This window comes from Sphaeramia orbicularis, chromosome 9 (genome assembly GCF_902148855.1).
Source record: "Sphaeramia orbicularis chromosome 9, fSphaOr1.1, whole genome shotgun sequence".
Classification (NCBI taxonomy): Eukaryota; Metazoa; Chordata; class Actinopteri; order Kurtiformes; family Apogonidae; genus Sphaeramia; species Sphaeramia orbicularis.
This window is the reverse complement of record NC_043965.1, coordinates 3,147,186-3,166,248: the sequence shown is the minus strand read 5'-3', so window position 1 is coordinate 3,166,248 and position 19,063 is coordinate 3,147,186. Positions and strand designations below refer to the sequence as shown.

The following is a 19,063-nucleotide window of genomic DNA, read 5'->3' as shown; positions in this document are numbered from 1 at the left end:
TCGACGTGTTTCTGTCAAAACCTGAAGCTCAGGCATCGTTTGGACAATGATTTCAGAATCAGAATACTTTACTGATTGAACTCTTTATTTCAAACATGTGGACAGTGAAATCAAAACAAAAATAAACCGACAAAATATCAGTACTGGTACATAAAAGACTGACAAGTAAACAAAAGGGGGGGGGGGGGGGATAAATAAATAAATAAATAAATAAAATTAAACATTATCAAAAAGGTGTAGGAAGAAGTAAACACTTATGTACTCCTACCTCCAATCTCTGTTCCTTATGATCACTATATAGCAATTATTATTTTATTTGAATATCAATATAATAACAACAGCAGCAGCAACAAAAAACAGCAACAATAATAACAGCAACAACAACAGCAATAATAACAGCAACAGCAACAATAATAACAGCAACAATAACAGCAACAACAACAGCTACAATAATAACAACAACAGCAACAATAACAGCAACTATAGTCACAGCAACAATAACAGCAACAACAACAACAGCAACAATAACAGCAACAACAACAGCAATAATAACAACAACAGCAATAATAACAGCAACAGCAACAATAAAAGCAACAATAATAACAGCAATAGCAACAATAACAGCAACAGCAATAATAACAGCAACAGTAACAGCAACAGCTACAATAACAACAACAACAGCAACAATAACAACAACTGCAACAGCTACAATAATAACAACAACAGCAATAATAACAGCAACAATAAAAGCAACAATAATAACAGCAACAATGATAACAACAACAATAACAGCAACAGCAATAATAACAGCAACAATAACAGCAACTATAATCACAGCAACAATAATAACAGCAACAGCCACAGCAACAATAAATACCCAAAAATATCGATACAGTACTTTTTGATATCGATACAGTATCATGAAATGAAATATCGCGATTTATTGCAGAACCGATAATTTCTAACAGCCCTGATATTGACAAGTGTGTACTTTTACTACATACTTATTATGTATAAGTACTTTACTTTATACACTTTTATGAACTTAATATGCTCTGTAGAAGTTTGTGTTCTTTCTTTCTTTCTGTCTTTGTCTTTCTTTCTTTCTTTCTCTGAATGTGTTTTCCATGTGAACTTGTTTGTTGCTGTCATTGTCAGTCCTTCCATCTCAGCAGGACCTTCTTCCTGCATAAATACGCTTGTGTTTTTCTTCTGGGTTCGTGGAATTTGTTTCATATTAATGTGGTTTCTCACTTCTGCAGAACAAATCCCAAACCTCTGCTTTACTTTAGGCATCAATTGTTTTAGTGCTGCCTGTAAATCTAAAGCATCTGTTATCTTCTGAATCTTTCTGAACTTCTAAAGTATAAAAAGCTGCGTTTCTGCCTGTTTTTTGGGGTTTTTTTTTGAGGCCTTTATGCTTTTTAGTTTCCACTTTATGAACCTGTAAAGACATAAAATGTGACCTTTTCAGTAAAGCAGATCATTAACTGATCAGAAAACAAGCGTCTACAACTCCGTTCACTATTAACTGTTTGTTCCTGGAGGGTTCTGCTGGGTTTCTGTAAACTGGCTTCAAGTCTGGTTTGGACTGACTCAGTATGTAAAGTGTCATGAGATAAGTTTTGGTGTGATTTGGTTTTATATAAATATAACACAGGGCGACACGGTGGTGCAGTGGATAGTACTGGTGCCTCACAGACAGAAGGTCCGGGGTTCCATTCCAACACCAGTCCATGGGGGTGGGACCTTTCTGTGTGGAGTTTACATGTTCTCCTCGTGTCTGTCCGGGTACTCTGGCTCCTCCCACCATCCAAACACATGCACTGATTGGTTAACTGGTTAATCTAAATTGCCCATAGGTGTGAATGTGAGAGTGATTGTTTGTCTGCAGGGATGGAATCATTAAGAATTTACTGATTCCATTATTGATTTTGCTTATCGATCTGATTCCTTATTGATTCTCTTATCGATTCTCATTGGGTGAGGGAATAAAAGAGTACAAACAGGTGTGTTTGCATTAACTGTCTTTTATATTTCCATATCTGCACAGAAAATAGAACATATACAGTATGTAGAAATAGTAACAGATGACGCCAGGCCAGTTGGGGGTGGGGGGGTGGGGGGTGCAGTGAAAGTGAAACTACAGACTCTTTACTAACTCCTCTATTGCTGCATTTCTACTACGTGGAACCAGTTCGACTCGGCTCGGCTTGTCTCCCGTTGTTGTGCACCTCATTTCCTTTCCCTTCTGACCTTCGGAAACTTGTATTTGAGGAGTTACGACATTTGTTGCCCGCACCGGAACCAGAACCGGCCCGGCGTTCACTCTGCTGCTGCATTCACAAGCGTCGCTAAGTATCAAATACATGACATTCCTGTAAATGATTCACATGCTGTGGACAAATGTATAATATATATATATATATATATATATATATATAGTTTAATTGATTAAACTTTTTGGGTTGACAGTTTTGATCTCAGAGGGTTTTGAGCCTTGGGTCATTTCTCCCTACTGGCTATTTCGTCCGACACATCGTGCCACCCCCACCCCGGAAGCTAGTTTGTTTCTGGGGGGCAGCAGGTGGTCAGTGTTAAGGTTAGGGGGGCTCTCTTCCTTCTAGAACCCACCATGTCTTCCACATACAGGTCCATCGTGTTGCTTTTACAGTTCCGTTGGGCATGCATAATGTAGCCTGTGTTACAAAATCTTAAAGGGGGAGGATCTGTCTTATGGATCGGTTGCTTTTACCGATCCCCCATCCAGCTAAAATGTTGATATCGGGGCCGATATCCGATCCTAATATCAGATCATTGCAGCCTTAGTTGACAGGAAGCGCAGTACCCCAGACTATAAACTACCACATCTAGAACCTGTGGTTCCCCAAAGGTCAACGCACTAGTCTTCCTGTATTTAAGTCACTGATCATGTAGATGTTCATAAAAACCCAGATTACAGTCGAGGGTTATTATGTAAGAAACTGAGAAAACTGAAGAAAAAGTGTTTTTTTTTTTTCAGTCAGACTCAGTAAATATAAACATTATTATATTAAAACAGAAAACTGGAGAAAAAGTGACTTTTTCAGTGAAATCACAAGCATCTAAACTCACTGTCATTGGTCAGACTACATGGGTTTTACTGGACATGGAACTATTTTTGTGGCGACCTCCAAATGAACCTTTCCTGAGTAATTTACAACCATTTATGATAATATTATCCTCTGAAATTTGCATTTTTCATCTTAAATCAGGTATTTTCCTGTATTTATTTCACTGATCATGTAGATGTTCATAAAAACTCAGAGTAAATTCAGAAGTTATTATACCAAAACAGAGACAAACTAAAGAAAACAAAACAAAAAACAAGTGTCTACAACAAACTCTATGGGTTTTACTGGGGAATCAATGTTGTAGAAGATGATGGTGTTTCCACGGTAACTACGGAGCCTCTGAACGTTCAAATGGGTCATTTCTGATGACAATGGAAAGATGAAGAACTGTATTTTACACCAATTATTTCCATGTATTGATAGGATTAGTGGATCAACAGGTATTAAACCGTTTACATCAGTAGATGGTTTAAACCTGTGACTGTTCAGGTGAACTTTTGGTGCTTTAATACATCTTTACTATTACTTTTATTTACATCTACACTTTATTTACACTAGATTTATCACTATTTATTATAAAATTATCCTCTATTTTTTGCATTCTATAGTGAAAAATCAGATATTTTCCTATATTTAATTGACTGATCATGTTCTTAAAAATCAGGAGAGGAAACTGATGAAAACGTGACTTTTTCAGTCAAATAAATCATTAACTGAACATAACACAAGCGTCTACAACTACATTCACTACATGGTAATATTCCAGCAGCTGGGGTGCCAAAAAAAATACTGTTAAATAACAGAAAATAACCATCTCATAAAAATATGGTAATTTTCCATAATTAAAATACAGTTTTTTGCCCTAACTTTACATGAGATTTTGCATATTTTTTTATTTTTTAATATTTAATAAAGAATATTTGCATGTATTAAAACAATCAAATTACCTATATATATATATATATATATATATATATATATATATATATATATATATATATATATATAATTTTCAGTGAGCCTCAGTTGTCCAATCCACTGATAAAAACTATTTGGACAGTTTATCAGTGCTTATACATGTTATACATTCACAAAAATACATTTATTCAACATTTTTGTTGTGAAACCTCCTGTAATTACACAAGATATTTGTCAGTTAACAAACAAGTCTGGTTAAACTGACAGAACAAATACTTCTTTTACAGTTAACTGTCAGTAATTTATCTCATTTAATATATATATATATATATATATATATATATATATATATATTTTTTTTTTTTTATTTTTATTTTTTTTTTTTTTACAGTATTAAACTTTAAATTAACAGTTTAATCTCATAAATAGAAAAGAAATATTTGTGAAATTACGATACATTTTCAAATGTATTTTAACTGTATTTTTCAGTGAAAAAAGAAAAAAGTTCTTTTAAAAAATGGAAGTTTTCTGGTTATTCACAGTTAGTTTTTTCATGTTCTTTTCCATCTGACATGTAAAATCACAGTCTGTTTTTGTCATTTCATTGATATTTTCCCATATCTTAAAAATACAGGAAAAATCTGTAAAATAAACAGTGAAAATTCAGTTAAATTACAGGTTTTTTTTTACAGTGTATGAAACCCTTTACATCAGGTGGGTGTTAGGGTCTTTGTGGGTGAATCGTCCCCACGCAGCTGAGTCCATATTTCACGTGGTCGTCTCGTGCGACGCTCTCAGCCCGACCGTAGGTGTGTTGGAACGGAACTGGGACTCTGGTTACTGTAAGTCGGAGGATTCGGCCCCAGTCCCACGCACTTATCTGAGCAGGATATTCTGTAGACGGCCCACCTCTGCGCTCGGGCCACGGCGGGACCACTGAAGGCTTTCGATGTGAGCCTGGTTCAGGGTTTAACATGAGCCCCTGTATTCCAAAGTGGGAGTATTTGTAACAGATCCACTCTATCTGTCCACTTTGAACCGGTGACATGGGCCTTCCAGGCTGTTTTCCCCCAGGAGGCCCGACAGTCCTGATTATTTACACAGAGGGTTTCCTTCTTTTTTCTCTCTTTTTACAGTCGGTCATTTTCATAAGGGATCATAATACTCTTGGACAGGAAGTATCTGGCTATATAGACTACGCCCACAGACTCAAGACCCAAGATTTTCAACCATATTTCAGCGGAAAGAAGAGACTGGTGCCAGGACGCTCGGATTTATGGTAAGTCTCCTTTCATTGTAACATGTCCACATCGGTTGGGGAGGCCTTGACTTGAGTGGGATTTGACAAAATTTGAAGGGTAAGGAAATCTTATTATCCAGGATTAAAGATTCAGGTTGACGTGAGAGACCAATATAGGCTTTTGGACAGAGCTGAGCCAAAAGGGGCCGGTGGAGTTACAGCACCGGGGGTTTATGGATGTGGAACAAATGTACAGACTATAAACCGACCAGGACTAAACAAAGAGCAGTCCAACTGGAGGACATGTCCCCCCCCCACCCCCAGACGGACCAGATGAGACGCTTTGGTTTGTTTGATTTACAGTTTTGGAGTTTTTTCCAATGTTTTTATTGCAATTTTTTTGTTTTCCATTCAACAAAACAGTGCCTTCTAAAGACTAGTCACAAAACAAAACATATGCGACAGCTCGTACATAAGAAATAAAACACAAAACACAGTTTGATACAGAAGGTGGTAGGTCAGACTTACAATGTACGGGAGTCACATTTATGAATGTCACTGAAGTGCACAACAGTCCTTAGCCTTATCAGCCCACCCGCGGGACGAAACAATTATATTAACCCTTTCATGGATGAATTACAAGAACCTTAATCAAGATTTTTTTTTTTTTTTTTTGAGTGATGTTATTCCTCTGTAGGCATTAAAAAAAAAAAAATGCGATAATTTTTTTTATTAAACTATTTTTCATGGAGTTGCAAAAATGTCCACTCAGCCAAGAAACATGTATTTACTGATATACTGTGTGAAAACTATGAAATAAAAACACTTTTAATGCTGCTAATCTGATGTTTTCTCACATTTTAACCTACTCTAATACTAGTCATTACTCACTTTATGGAGATAATATGAAAAAAAAACAAAAAAACTTTTTTTGTTAATTACAGTCCATTAACAATAACAAGGAACTGATTTACACTCAAACATGTTAGATCAGGTTTATCAAGAACAGCAAAGTTACAGCAGTGTTATTAATGGTAGTGTATGGGATGATGCATGAGTGTCCACTGTGTTGGCTGATATGGAACTAAAACAACAAAATCCATAAATATACTAGAGAACAGCTGGAGAAGAACTGTCCACTGGAGTGACCACTATGCATGAAAGGGTTAATATTCATCTACTATGAAAATGTAATAAATCAGGACAATGGATGTTTTTTTCAACTTTTGCTCAAAGTTTAGACCCTAATGTTAATAAAAGTACATCAAAAGTGTATTTTAGTGCAAACTTTAATGTTCAAACATGATTTTTAATCTTTGTGGGGTGAAATATACGCTATTTAAAATCTCCGACACGAACAATTAATTTATGCACATCATTGTCAATCCAGCCGAAAAAAAAACAGGCGAGGATAAAAAATTCTAATTTCTCTTTTAGTTTGTTACAGTTTACTCAGGCATAGTAATAGATACAATATTTTAGACAATGGGAATAGATTCTGTGAGGTCTGTAAATGTCCATAAACACCAAGAACATCCATATGAACCTTATTATTATAAGTATTATAAGGAATTCTTCATTTACTTTGGGTATGTCTGTTTAGGCGTTTTTCCCCTGAAAATATGGTCAGGCTTAAACAGGTTAGTAGAAGAGAGGTCCAGTCCAGTAGAGTCCAAAAATGGGCTCCACACTCTGTAGAACTGACCCGCACTGTCATGTATGATATTGGTCAGATATTCTAGGGGGATCAGTTCAAAAATGATTTTACACCAACCACAGATAGAAGGAATCTTGTCACTGACCCACTGCAAGAGAATATTTTTCCTTCGCTGCAAATGTGAGAATATTCTACACTGTAAGCCTGGATAAGTAGAGTTTACTCAAAAACTTTGAGGCAAGTGATTGCACTTAAATGATATGAGTAATGATCGACTAATCAATTGGTTTAAGTAGGTTCAACTTTAATGCTGAAAGTATTGAACTTAAGCTGTTAAGTAGAAAAAACTAAAAGACAAGTTATTTGTACTTTAAATCTGTTGTAAAATCAACCCCACTATCCAACCATTCAACTCAGCATTTTAGCTGACACTGACTAATGTTCTCAATTGCAGCCAGATTAATTTATCATTGATTAAATAACTTTTTTTTAGATAATCAAACTCAAAATCCTATTCCTGACCAAAATAGTTATGAAATTATTCAGCTTAATATATTGTAGCATGGATGGAAGTTAGCTAAATGTCATTTGCCAGCTCAGGAAGTGCTTTTAATTTGACAAGACATTAAAATTTCCATTGTATAATAACAGCCTCAGATGAACAGTAAAGCCATAGTTCTTCCTCTGGCTCTGACTCATGGTGTAGCTCTACAAAAATACAAAAACAAACACAAAAAGGCCAATAAACACTGACATACACACATTAAATCCAAATTAACACTAACACCACAACCCCATTGAACCCCTGCACAGAAAAAGAACACATTTACAACAACATGCCCAATACCCACAATGCAATGCACAGATAAAAAGGTGTGGTCATGACTAAAACTGAGTGATTTAATTCTATTCAATTTAAACTTTTTTGTACTTTCAACTATGTCTACAAATTAGTAGAATATATTGAACATTTTATAGTAACATCATAAAACTGAAATCATTTAAGTGCATTGTAATTAAAGCATTTTAGTAAATACAAATTCCGGGCTTACAGTCTACAGTCTTGTGCCGGCTGCTGTTTTCACATATTTACTTGGAAGACCCAGGATCAAGGACATGGGGTCCATTTCTATATCAGTACGAAAAACCGTCTCCGTTTCACATACAATTTCAGCCCGATATTTTTGCAGTTTAACGACAAGACCAGAAACAATGAGTTAAAGGTTCCCACGTCAGTTTTACACTTTTGATTGACAGTTTAACCTGCACTAATTATCCCATCGCAGGGGTCTGTTTGAGAATTTGTGGCCTAAACCGACAAGTGATGGATTCATTTTTAACTCACCGTTCGACTGGTCGCGAGACGTTGTCGAGGCGCTGTCTGTCTTCGTCATTTTTGGCGTCTTTGTCGTCAGCTTTAGTAGCAATTTCCGTAAACCTCTTCTCAGACGAAACTACTGGTCAGATTAATTTCAGATTGTATATGTAGCTTCCTTGGGACAATGTCGTCGTCATCTTCGTTGTCGTTTTCGTCGTCTTTGTTGTCATTGTTGTCTTTGTCAACGTAATCTTTGATGTTGTTTTCATTGTCATCGTCTTTGTCATCGTTGTCTTCGTCAACATCATCTTCGTTGTCGTCATCATTGTCTTTGTCATCGTCGTCTTCATAAACATCGTCTTCATTGTCTTTGTCGTCTTCATCGTTGTACATATATGTATATTAGAATGTAGGCTATATACATATATCCAGGGTGCGATTTGTCAGAAAACCAGAGGGGGTAGGGGGGTGGGGGGTTGTTTTTTGGGGGGGCGCAGTTATATACGTGAGGGTACGGTCCATAACTAACATAACTAACGCTGGCTAACGTCCAACTCCCAGGTTCTGTTCCTCTGTTATTTAGCGGATCTTACACGAAATTTTCACAACTTCTAACCTGTATCCACTGGACCCCTTCCACTGCTTTATGGCCCCCCCACAAATGCTGGGCCCCATGAATTTGTCATGTTTACCCCCCCTTTAGGGCGCCACAGTGCATGGGGACGTTCGCGAATTCTGAGACTGCGACAGTTCGGTTCAGGTGAACGTTAGTGTCAGTAATGTTGGATGTAGGTGGAAGAAAACTGGCACTACCTGCTGGTGTTTACATTGGTTGGTTGCCCCCCCCCCCCCCCCCCCCCCCCCGAGGATGAAATTCATTGAGCAGAAGTAGGGATGTAAAAGCCAAAGGGAGGGGGGGTTGATACCTCCCATCCCCCCCCCAACAAATCGCAGCCTGTACATATCTGTAAAGCTCTAAACATACACACATATACACTGCAAACAAAAAGTAAAGTAAAGGATATTTTAAATTTTGGGGGCAATTTTTTTCAGTTGGGATTCTTGCACAGCGCTTTTTACTTTTTTCTGTGTGAACTGAAACACATTTTTTTAATGACCAGACATCGTTTTATTTTCAAATGGCAAAAATGACAAAAAAAAGACAAAAAAAAAAAAGAAATATCCTTAACTTTTTTGTTTATAGTGTACATAGCTCTCTCTCTCTCTCTCTCTCTCTCTCTCTCTCTCTCCAGATATATATATATATACAAAATATACATATTAAAAACATTTAGAACAGCCATTTGTACAGTAGGCACTAGACAAATATCAACACGATAATTAAAATAAATGTAGATAAATAAGTGTGATTCCTGGTTGGTTGGAGTTTCTAAATGTGAAATAATGTGAATTAATGATAGAATGGGTTTAAGTCTAAAGGAATGTTTGTGTTGGACCAAAACACTATCTGTGCATTACAACACATTCACTTTAATAATAATAATAATAATAATAATAATAATAATAAATAAATAAATAAATAAATCCATCCAATCCAACTTTATTTATAAAGCACTTTAAAACAACAACAGTGGACCAAAGTGCTGTACAGAAGAATAAAAGCACAATGCAAATTAATAAAAGCATTAAAAACATTAAAATCACACTTATCTAGCACTTTTTTGGACACTCAAAAACGCGTCACGAACAAACAAAACAAAAAGAACAGAGAAGGAAGAAAAAGAGGCTCAAGAAAATGTAGGTTTGAACAGGTGAGTTTTGAGTAGTGATTACAGGTTCTGTTTACTGGAGTATTTATGAATCTATTACATAGACCAGTATATATGTGGAATACCACTTTGTGGTATACACTGAAAACATCAGATAACCAGCACTTTGGTCGTTTGTTTTTCAGCTCAGACCATTTAATCTCTGAGGCAGATATTTCTTAAAAATAAATAAATAAATAAATAGACCAGTCTATTCAGTTCGTTAACATTCCGGTCCTGCTGTAGTTGCTCCAATTCCAGTTAATTTTTCGCCGGTTTTCTAATGTTAAAAACTGACAAATTGCCCCTTTAACCTGGGTAGCTGTTGACCTTGTCCAAATATTGACAGTAGAGTTGAAATGTGGTGTCATCTCAGATACATCATGTCCTGTAGAAGTGCATGTGCCAGTGCCAACAGCAGCGTTTCAGAAGCGACCACAGCTGAACTGCTGACCTGACAGGTGAAAGCTAAAATCTAGCCCCTACCCCACCCCACTCCCACCCCCCCACGGGGCAGGTAACGTCTTTCTAACTCTTTGTCTCTCGGGGGGGAGCTGTCAGCAGATTACCAAAGCCAAAAACCATTCCCACATTCCACACACTCGTGCATACTAACATATTACCAACATTTCAGATACGTGTTAGAAATCCCATGAGGACAAACACAACTGGACACGAGTGGATTACACGGTCATGTTCAGAGTTCAGCCAAAAACCACACAGCCTCCATAACCTCGACGACACCGCTGCATCTGCATCTGCATCTACATCTGCATCTGCATCACGGAGCCCAGAAATAACAGATTTATTTACAATCTGGACGTTTTCTTCATTTTCTGGTCGAGCAGGGGTGTCAAACTCAGCCCAAAATGATCTCAAACCAGTAAAATAATAACAGTGAAAAAAAAAAAAAAGTCAAATTACATTATGAAAATTTTTACATTTACAAAGTTTCCTCAACCCTTAAAGACCCAAACATCCACTGGAGACCAAAACCATCTACTGATCTAAACTGTTTAATACCTGAAAATTTGTAAAATTAGAATAAAATGAGTGAAATACTTGAAAAATAAGGAAAAAATGAACAAAAAAAACAAAAACTTGAAATATGGCATAGAAGTGAACGGATCCTTCTAAAGTGAGAAGAAAATAAGCAAAAATTATTTTTTAAAAAATGAGAATTTGTCATTTCGTACCATCCAGAACCCTGTATTTTTTCTGTTAACCCTTAAAAAAACCAAAACCATCTGCTGATCTAAACTGTTTAATACCTGAAAACTTGTAAAATGAGGATAAAATGAGCTAAATACTTGAAAAATAAGGAAGAAATTAACAAAAAAAAACCTTGAAATATGGCATAAAAGTGAACAAATTCATCTAAAGTGAGAAGAAAATGAGCAAAATACTTAAAAAATGAGGAGAATTCATCATTTCATACCATCCAGAACCCTGTATTTATTCTGTTAACCCTTAAAAACCAAAACCATCTACTGATCTAAACTGTTTAATACCTGTTGATCCACTAATCCTATCAATACATGGAAATAATTGGTGTAAAATACAGTTCTTCATCTTTTCATGGTCATCAGATATGACCCATTTGGATGTTCAGAGGCTCCGTAGTTACCATGGAAACACCGTCATCTTCTACAACATTGATTCACCAGTAAAACCCACGGAGTTGGATCAATGACAGTGGAGAAAATGAATAAAACTTAGTTAAAAAAAAAAAAAAAACCTACAAAATAATAAATAATGTGATGAAACCAAGCAAAAAAAAGAATAAAATAGGCAACAAAATGAACAAAAGCAGCCAAAGTAATGAATGAAATGACCAAAAATGATTAATAAATCAACAAAATAATGAGTAAAATGAGCCACAAATTGAACTAAATTGCAGAAGACAAAAAATGAAATTAAGAAAATGAACAAAAGCAAATAAGAAAATTTATAAAAAGACAAAAATAACATTTAGAAAAAAGCAACAAAACAAATATAAAATGTAAACACTGATTCTCCAGTAAAACCCATGGACTTGGATCAGTGACATCCATGGTAGACACTGGTTCAGTTAAAGACATGCTTTACTGGAAAAGTCACTTCTTCCTCAGTTTTCTGTTAATTGGAATAAAAACCCTCAAGTTTAATCTGAGTTTATCGTAACTTCACTGACCTTGATTTTCTACATAACAAGACCTTTTTTTTAATTTCACAAAAGTATTAAAGTTATGTTCTGTAATATCACACTAAGATTTGAGTGTATTCTGTAAGTGTCCTATAATGGACTGGAAAACCTGTCACCCAGCTGATGAATCCTCCGTCCTCCTAATGAACCTCGGTCCGTTTCCATGGAGACGGCGTTGGCAGCTGCAGGTGGAGCTGCAGGTTTACTGTTTGATTCCTGGAGGTGCTTTTCCTGTCTTTGAAACCGAAGTGTCAGACGTGTCAGGCTGAGCTGTTTTATTTGTCCTCATCTCACCATGTGTCCTGACCCCCCACCCAGCTCATGGCCTGGAACTGGGCCTGGAACTGGGCCTGGAACTGGACCTGGGACTGGGCCTGGAACTGGGCCTGGAACTGGGCCTGGAACTGGACCTGGGACTGGGCCTGGAACTGGGCCTGGGACTGGACCTGGAACTGGACCTGGAACTGGGCCTGGAACTGGGCCTGGGACTGGGCCTTGGACTGGGCCTGGAACTGGACCTGGGACTGGGCCTGGAACTGGGCCTGGGACTGGGCCTGGAACTGGACCTGGAACTGGACCTGGAACTGGGCCTGGGACTGGGCCTGGGACTGGGCCTGGAACTGGGCCTGGAACTGGACCTGGGACTGGGCCTGGAACTGGGCCTGGGACTGGGCCTTGGACTGGGCCTGGAACTGGACCTGAAACTGGACCTGGAACTGGGCCTGGAACTGGGCCTTGGACTGGGCCTGGGACTGGGACTGGGCCTGGAACTGGACCTGGAACTGGGCCTGGAACTGGGCCTGGAACTGGACCTGGGACTGGGCCTGGAACTGGGCCTTGGACTGGGCCTGGAACTGGACCTGGAACTGGACCTGGAACTGGGCCTGGGACTGGGCCTGGGACTGGGCCTGGAACTGGGCCTGGAACTGGACCTGGAACTGGACCTAGAACTGGGCCTGGAACTGGGCCTGGAACTGGGCCTTGGACTGGGCCTTGGACTGGGCCTGGAACTGGACCTGGAACTGGACCTGGAACTGGGCCTGGAACTGGGCCTGGGACTGGGCCTTGAACTGAGCCTTGGACTGGGCCTGGAACTGGGCCTGGAACTGAGCCTGGAACTGGGCCTTGAACTGGGCCTGGAACTGGGCCTGGAACTGAGCCTTGGACTGGGCCTGGAACTCGGCCTTGAACTGGGCCTGAAACTGGGCCTGGAACTGGGACTGGGCCTTGAACTGGGCCTAGAACTGGGCCTGGAACTGGGCCTTGAACTGGGCCTTGAATTGGGCCTTGAACTGGGCCTGGGACTGGGCCTGGAACTGGGCCTTGGACTGGGCCTTGGACTGGGCCTGGAACTGGACCTGGAACTGGACCTGGAACTGGGCCTGGAACTGGGCCTGGGACTGGGCCTTGGACTGGGCCTGGAACTGGGCCTTGGACGGGGCCTGTTACTGGGCCTTGAACTTGGCCTCGGACTGGGCCTGGAACTGGACCTGGAACTGGACCTGGAACTGGGCCTGGAACTGGGCCTGGGACTGGGCCTTGGACTGGGCCTGGAACTGGGCCTGGGACTGGGCCTTGAACTGAGCCTTGGACTGGGCCTGGAACTGGGCCTGGAACTGAGCCTGGAACTGGGCCTTGAACTGGGCCTGGAACTGGGCCTGGAACTGAGCCTTGGACTGGGCCTGGAACTCGGCCTTGAACTGGGCCTGAAACTGGGCCTGGAACTGGGACTGGGCCTTGAACTGGGCCTAGAACTGGGCCTGGAACTGGGCCTTGAACTGGGCCTTGAATTGGGCCTTGAACTGGGCCTGGGACTGGGCCTTGAATTGGGCCTTGAACTGGGCCTGGGACTGGGCCTTGAACTGGGCCTGGGACTGGGCCTTGAACTGGGACTGGGCCTGGAACTGGGTCTGCGCTGCGGAGACTGGAACCTCTAACAAGCTGGAGGTGTGAGTCACTGGGTCAGCATGCCTGGAGGTACAGCCCACTGCCTAATGAGGCTTTTAAGAGGCCCCCACCCAAAACTCATACTACCCCCACCCACCCAAACCTCATACTACCCCCACCCTCCAAACCCCCCACCCAAACCCATGTTACCCCCACCCAAACCCCAATTTACCCCATCCAAACCCCCCACCAAACCCCCTTACTACCCCCACCCCCCTCTTCTCCCCTTCTTCCATGGAACTCCCTGCCCACCCTCCATCTGACATCTGACTTCAACCCCACCCACCCACCCCCCAATTCCAGCTCCTTTTTCACACAGTAGAACTCTCCTCCATCAGAACAGAATACAATAGAATAGAACAGAATACAATAGAATAGAATAGTTTTTATTGTCATTGTGCTCCTCCAGTCAGTGCAACAATATTAATAAAACACCAATACTGTAGAAAACAAGAATAAAACATTACAAAACTAAAAATAATAGAATATAAAATTTTACAACCGTTAGATACAAATAGAGCGAAGTAGAATAGAAAATAAAAAATAGACATAAGATATGAACAGACACAATATGTTCAATATTGACAGTATGTGACTATATCTATGAACAGTCTATATATATATACATATATATATGAACAGTCTGTATATACAGTATATGAAAACAGTATATATATGTGTATATATATGAACTATTCTGTCCGTTTTTAGCTTTGCCACCTCTCCTCCTATGTCATCCTCCATTCCTCCTCTCTCTCTCTCTCTCTCTCTCTCTCTCTCTCTCTCTCTCTCTCTCTCTCTCTTTTTTTTTCATCTCTGTCGGGAACAATAACACCCAGTGTGGTTGCCGCTAAGAGGGAGCAGATGCCGGAGCTGCTGCCCACTCGGTGCACTAAACCACCCACCGCAGGACTCTGAATGCTGTCCCTCCTCCTCCTCCACAGCCACAAAGAACACAGAGCAGCGACACCAGCGCCAGCGCCGGCCTCCACCTCCCACCTCCAGCAAGGAAGGGTGGACAAGTTCACGTACGCAGCCTCAAACGTCTGCGCTAAAAAAGAACGAGAAAAAAGAAAGACAGAGAGAGAGAGAGAGAGAGAGAGGAGCAGGAGGGAATCTGTAGAGCAAAGCATGTCACATTAGAAGACAAGGAAAGTGAAAAATACAGCAAACTTCAAGTGGGTTTCCACTCTGGAAAAGTCATAAAAGTAAAGTATGGAGAAGAAATCACATCTATACTGTGTAGATATGTGGAAAACAATGAGATATCGACACAAAAGACTGAAACTGGACTCATGATTTGTCAATTTAATGCCACAGTTTTTACTGTTTCACTGATAAGATAAGATAAGATAAGATAAGATAAGATAAGACAATCCAACTCCAATCCAACTTTATTTGTAAAGCACTTTAAAACAACCAAAGTGCTGTACAGAAAAATAAATTAAAACCAAGATAACAGAGTAAAATACAAGAATAGATTAAAAGACATAGAACAACTGTAAGAATAAAATAAAAAAATAAAATAAATAAAAATGCAGAAGAATAGATAAACCTAAATAAAAGACTAAAATACAAGACAAGATAAGACAAGATAAGATAATATATACTTTATTGATCCTCTAAGGGGGAATCTCAAATGTAACAACAGCATAAGACAAGAGGCAACAATACAAATACAATAGAAAAAGAAGAGGAGATAAAAATAGAAAAAAAATGTTAAAGTGACAAAAAATGACATAAATAGTGATGATAATAATAATAATAATAATAATAATAATAATAATAATAATAATAATAATAATAATAAAAATAAATAAATAAATTAAATAAAATAACAGGTGTGCAACTAAATTAATCTTAAAACAAATCGAAATTGTCTGCATCTTTAATGTTATACAAATACAGAATGTATCTTTAAAAAAAAAAGAAAGAAAGAAAGAAAGAAAGAAAGAAAGAAAGAAAGAAAGAAAGAAAGAAAGAAAAAGAAAAAGGAGCAGGAGGGAATCAGTAGATGGTTTTGGTTTTTGAGGGTTAACAGAATAATTACAGGGTTCTGGATGGGATAAAACAATGAACTCTGCTAATTTTTCAAGTATTTAGCTCATTTCCTCCTCACTTTAGAATGATTTGTTCACTTTTATGCCATATTTGAAGTCTTTTGGCATAATTTTTTTCCTTATTTTTCAAGTATTTTACTCATTTTAGTCTCATTTTACAAGTTTATGTACATTTTATCCTATGAATGACTGAAGTAAAATTGTCCTTTACACCAAATACAGGGTTCTCAATGTAATTAAAATGACAAATTCTCCTTATTGTCAAGTAATTTGCTCATTTTCTTCTCACTTTAGAGGGATTTGTTCACTTTTATGCCATATTTCAAGTCTTTTTGGTTAATTTTTTTCCTTATTTTTCAAGTATTTTGCTCCTTTTATTGTCATTTTGCAAGTTTTTCTACATTTTATCCCATGAATACATGAGGTCAAACTGTCTTTTACACCGATTCTTTCCATGTATTGATAGGATTAGTGGATCAACAGGTATTCAACAGTTTAGATCAGTAGATGGTTTTGGTCAGTGGTGGATGTTTGGGTCTGTCTGGGTTCGAACATAATCCTTTATTGTCTACAGTTCTTTTTCACATGCGTACCTTCTTAAAACTTCTCTCCCAGACTCTTGCTGAAGTCCTGACCCTGGTCTAATTATCCCACAGATGTGCAGATCCAGTTTCCTGTCACTCCAGATGTGCCTACAGCATCTCTGATGCCTGTTTAATGTCCCCCAGCAAAGTGGACATGTGTTTATGGGCTGGGACCCTTCCTGTCCGGCCTCTGTCCGTCTCCCTCAGGTTAGCGTCCACCTCCAGGGCTTTGACCGATCCGCCCGCTTTAATTATTTCACTTCTTTACCAAATGGTCTTCACGGTCGGGTTTTGACTCCGTAACATAATTTTTATCTGACGCCAAATGATTCCACAGCTTTTATATTCGGCAAATCGGTTTACTGTAGAGGCGCTGTGTCCGGGATCGTTGTCGTCGTTTCCATCGTCATCGTTGTCATTTTCGTTATCATCTTTTTCGCTGTCTTCATCATTGTCTTTGTCGTTGTCTTCATCATCTTCAAATCTGACTCAACTACTGGTCGGATTCATTTTAAATTGTCTACATGTCTTCCTCGGGACAATGTCTACAAAGTTTGTTCACAGTTTTGAAAAATTTAGATTTTTGAGGGTTTTTTCGTCCGAATTTTTTGCAATATTAAAAATGTGCGTTTACTCCTAATGGTCCATATTTTGATGGTTTGTAACATGTAAATGGTTACAGCCAGGGTGCGATTCGTTGTTGGGGATCAATCCCCCTCTGGTTTTTACATCCCTACTTCTGCTCAGTGAATTTCATCCTGGGGAGGGAAGGGGGGTGGGGGATGGGGGGAGGCAGCCAACCAATGTAAACACCAGCAGGTTGTGACAGTTTTCTTCCACCTGTATCCTACATTAACTGGCACTAATGTTCACCTGAACCGAACTGTCGCAGTCTCAAAGTTCACGAATGTTCCCATGCACTGGGGCGCTGTAAAGGGAGGGTAAATGTGACAAATTTGCATGGCCCAGTATTTGTAGGGGGGGGGGGTCATAGAGCAGTGGAGGGGGTCCAGTGGATACAGGTTAGAAGTTGGGCAAATTTTGTGTAAGATCCGCTGTTTAATAGAGGAATAGAACCCAAGAGCTGGACGTTGAAAGTATGTAAAGTTTGACTTTTGTTTCACAGCAGCGTTAGTTATGTTAGTTATGGACGACACCCCCATGTATATAACTGCTGCCCCCCACCCCACCCCACCCCGACAAAAAAAAAACACAAAAAATATCCCATCTCTGGAATAAAACCCTGGAGTTGGATGTTGAAAGTATGTAAACTCCCCACTCTGATGACACAAAATAATAAACAACCCCCCCACACACACACACACACACACACTCCGACAATGAAAAAAAAAATTTTAAATCTCCCCCTCTGTTTTTTGCAAATCGCACCCTGGACCAAGATTAATATCGTTAACAAAAACTAACGAATTGATGAAAACTAGAATTGGAAAATCATTTTCATTAACTGAAATAAATAAAAACTATAATTAAAAGAAAAAAAATATATAACTAACTGAAACTGTATTGTGTGTTTACAAAACTAACTAAAACTTGAAAAAATTATGGATAAAATTCCCTTCGTTTTCGTCTTTGTCAACATCGGATTGATATGAAATCGATGTATTTCCCTCGAGCAATTTTCACTGCTGGCACCAAATGACAGTTAACGATTCGTCACTTCTCGTCACTTGTGGTTTCCAGTCGTCTTCTGGTCCCCACTCTACCTGGAAACATGAAGACTGAAGTTAGGAGAAAGCAGCAGAGTCCTGTCTGGGATTTATTTGAATACGACGACAGAGAAGAAGAGAAAAGATATAAAGAAACTAAAACTAAACTAAAACCAAGCATTTAGAAAATAACGAAAACTAATAAAAACTAGCAAACCTGCTCTAAAAACTAATTAAAACGAACTGAATTAGAGAAAAAAAAAAGTCAAAACTAAATAAAACTAAACTAAAATGAAAAATCCAAAACTATTAGAACCTTGGCCTGGACCCTGGTTACACATATCAATATAATTCCTATTGATCACGGATAGAAGTCATATATGGACTTTGATTGGATGAGTTGAGTTCTCCTCCCGTGAAAGTCCCGCCCACTTCTATAGTTAGATTGATCTCCTTCATCCAGACCACAGGACGGGAACATCGAACAGAACCTGACAACCTCACACATTCAACTGGGGATTGATTCAGATAGAACATGACGCTGACGTACAGGGACACTGGAGCTATTTTTTTTTTTTTTTATGTTGCGTCATAAAGCTGGCGTG

The 19,063-nt window shown here is 39.0% G+C and overlaps 1 protein-coding gene across 1 annotated transcript in view; it reads left to right on the top strand.

The window, feature by feature from the left end:
* The window catches only part of LOC115425555 (cilia- and flagella-associated protein 299-like), a 145,562-nt gene that overhangs the window by 107,828 nt on the left and 18,671 nt on the right, over positions 1-19,063 (top strand). The window contains exon 3 of the mRNA XM_030143182.1: positions 5,168-5,310. Coding sequence (XP_029999042.1) covers positions 5,168-5,310 — 143 coding nt within the window. The remainder of the gene's footprint in view (positions 1-5,167; positions 5,311-19,063) is intronic.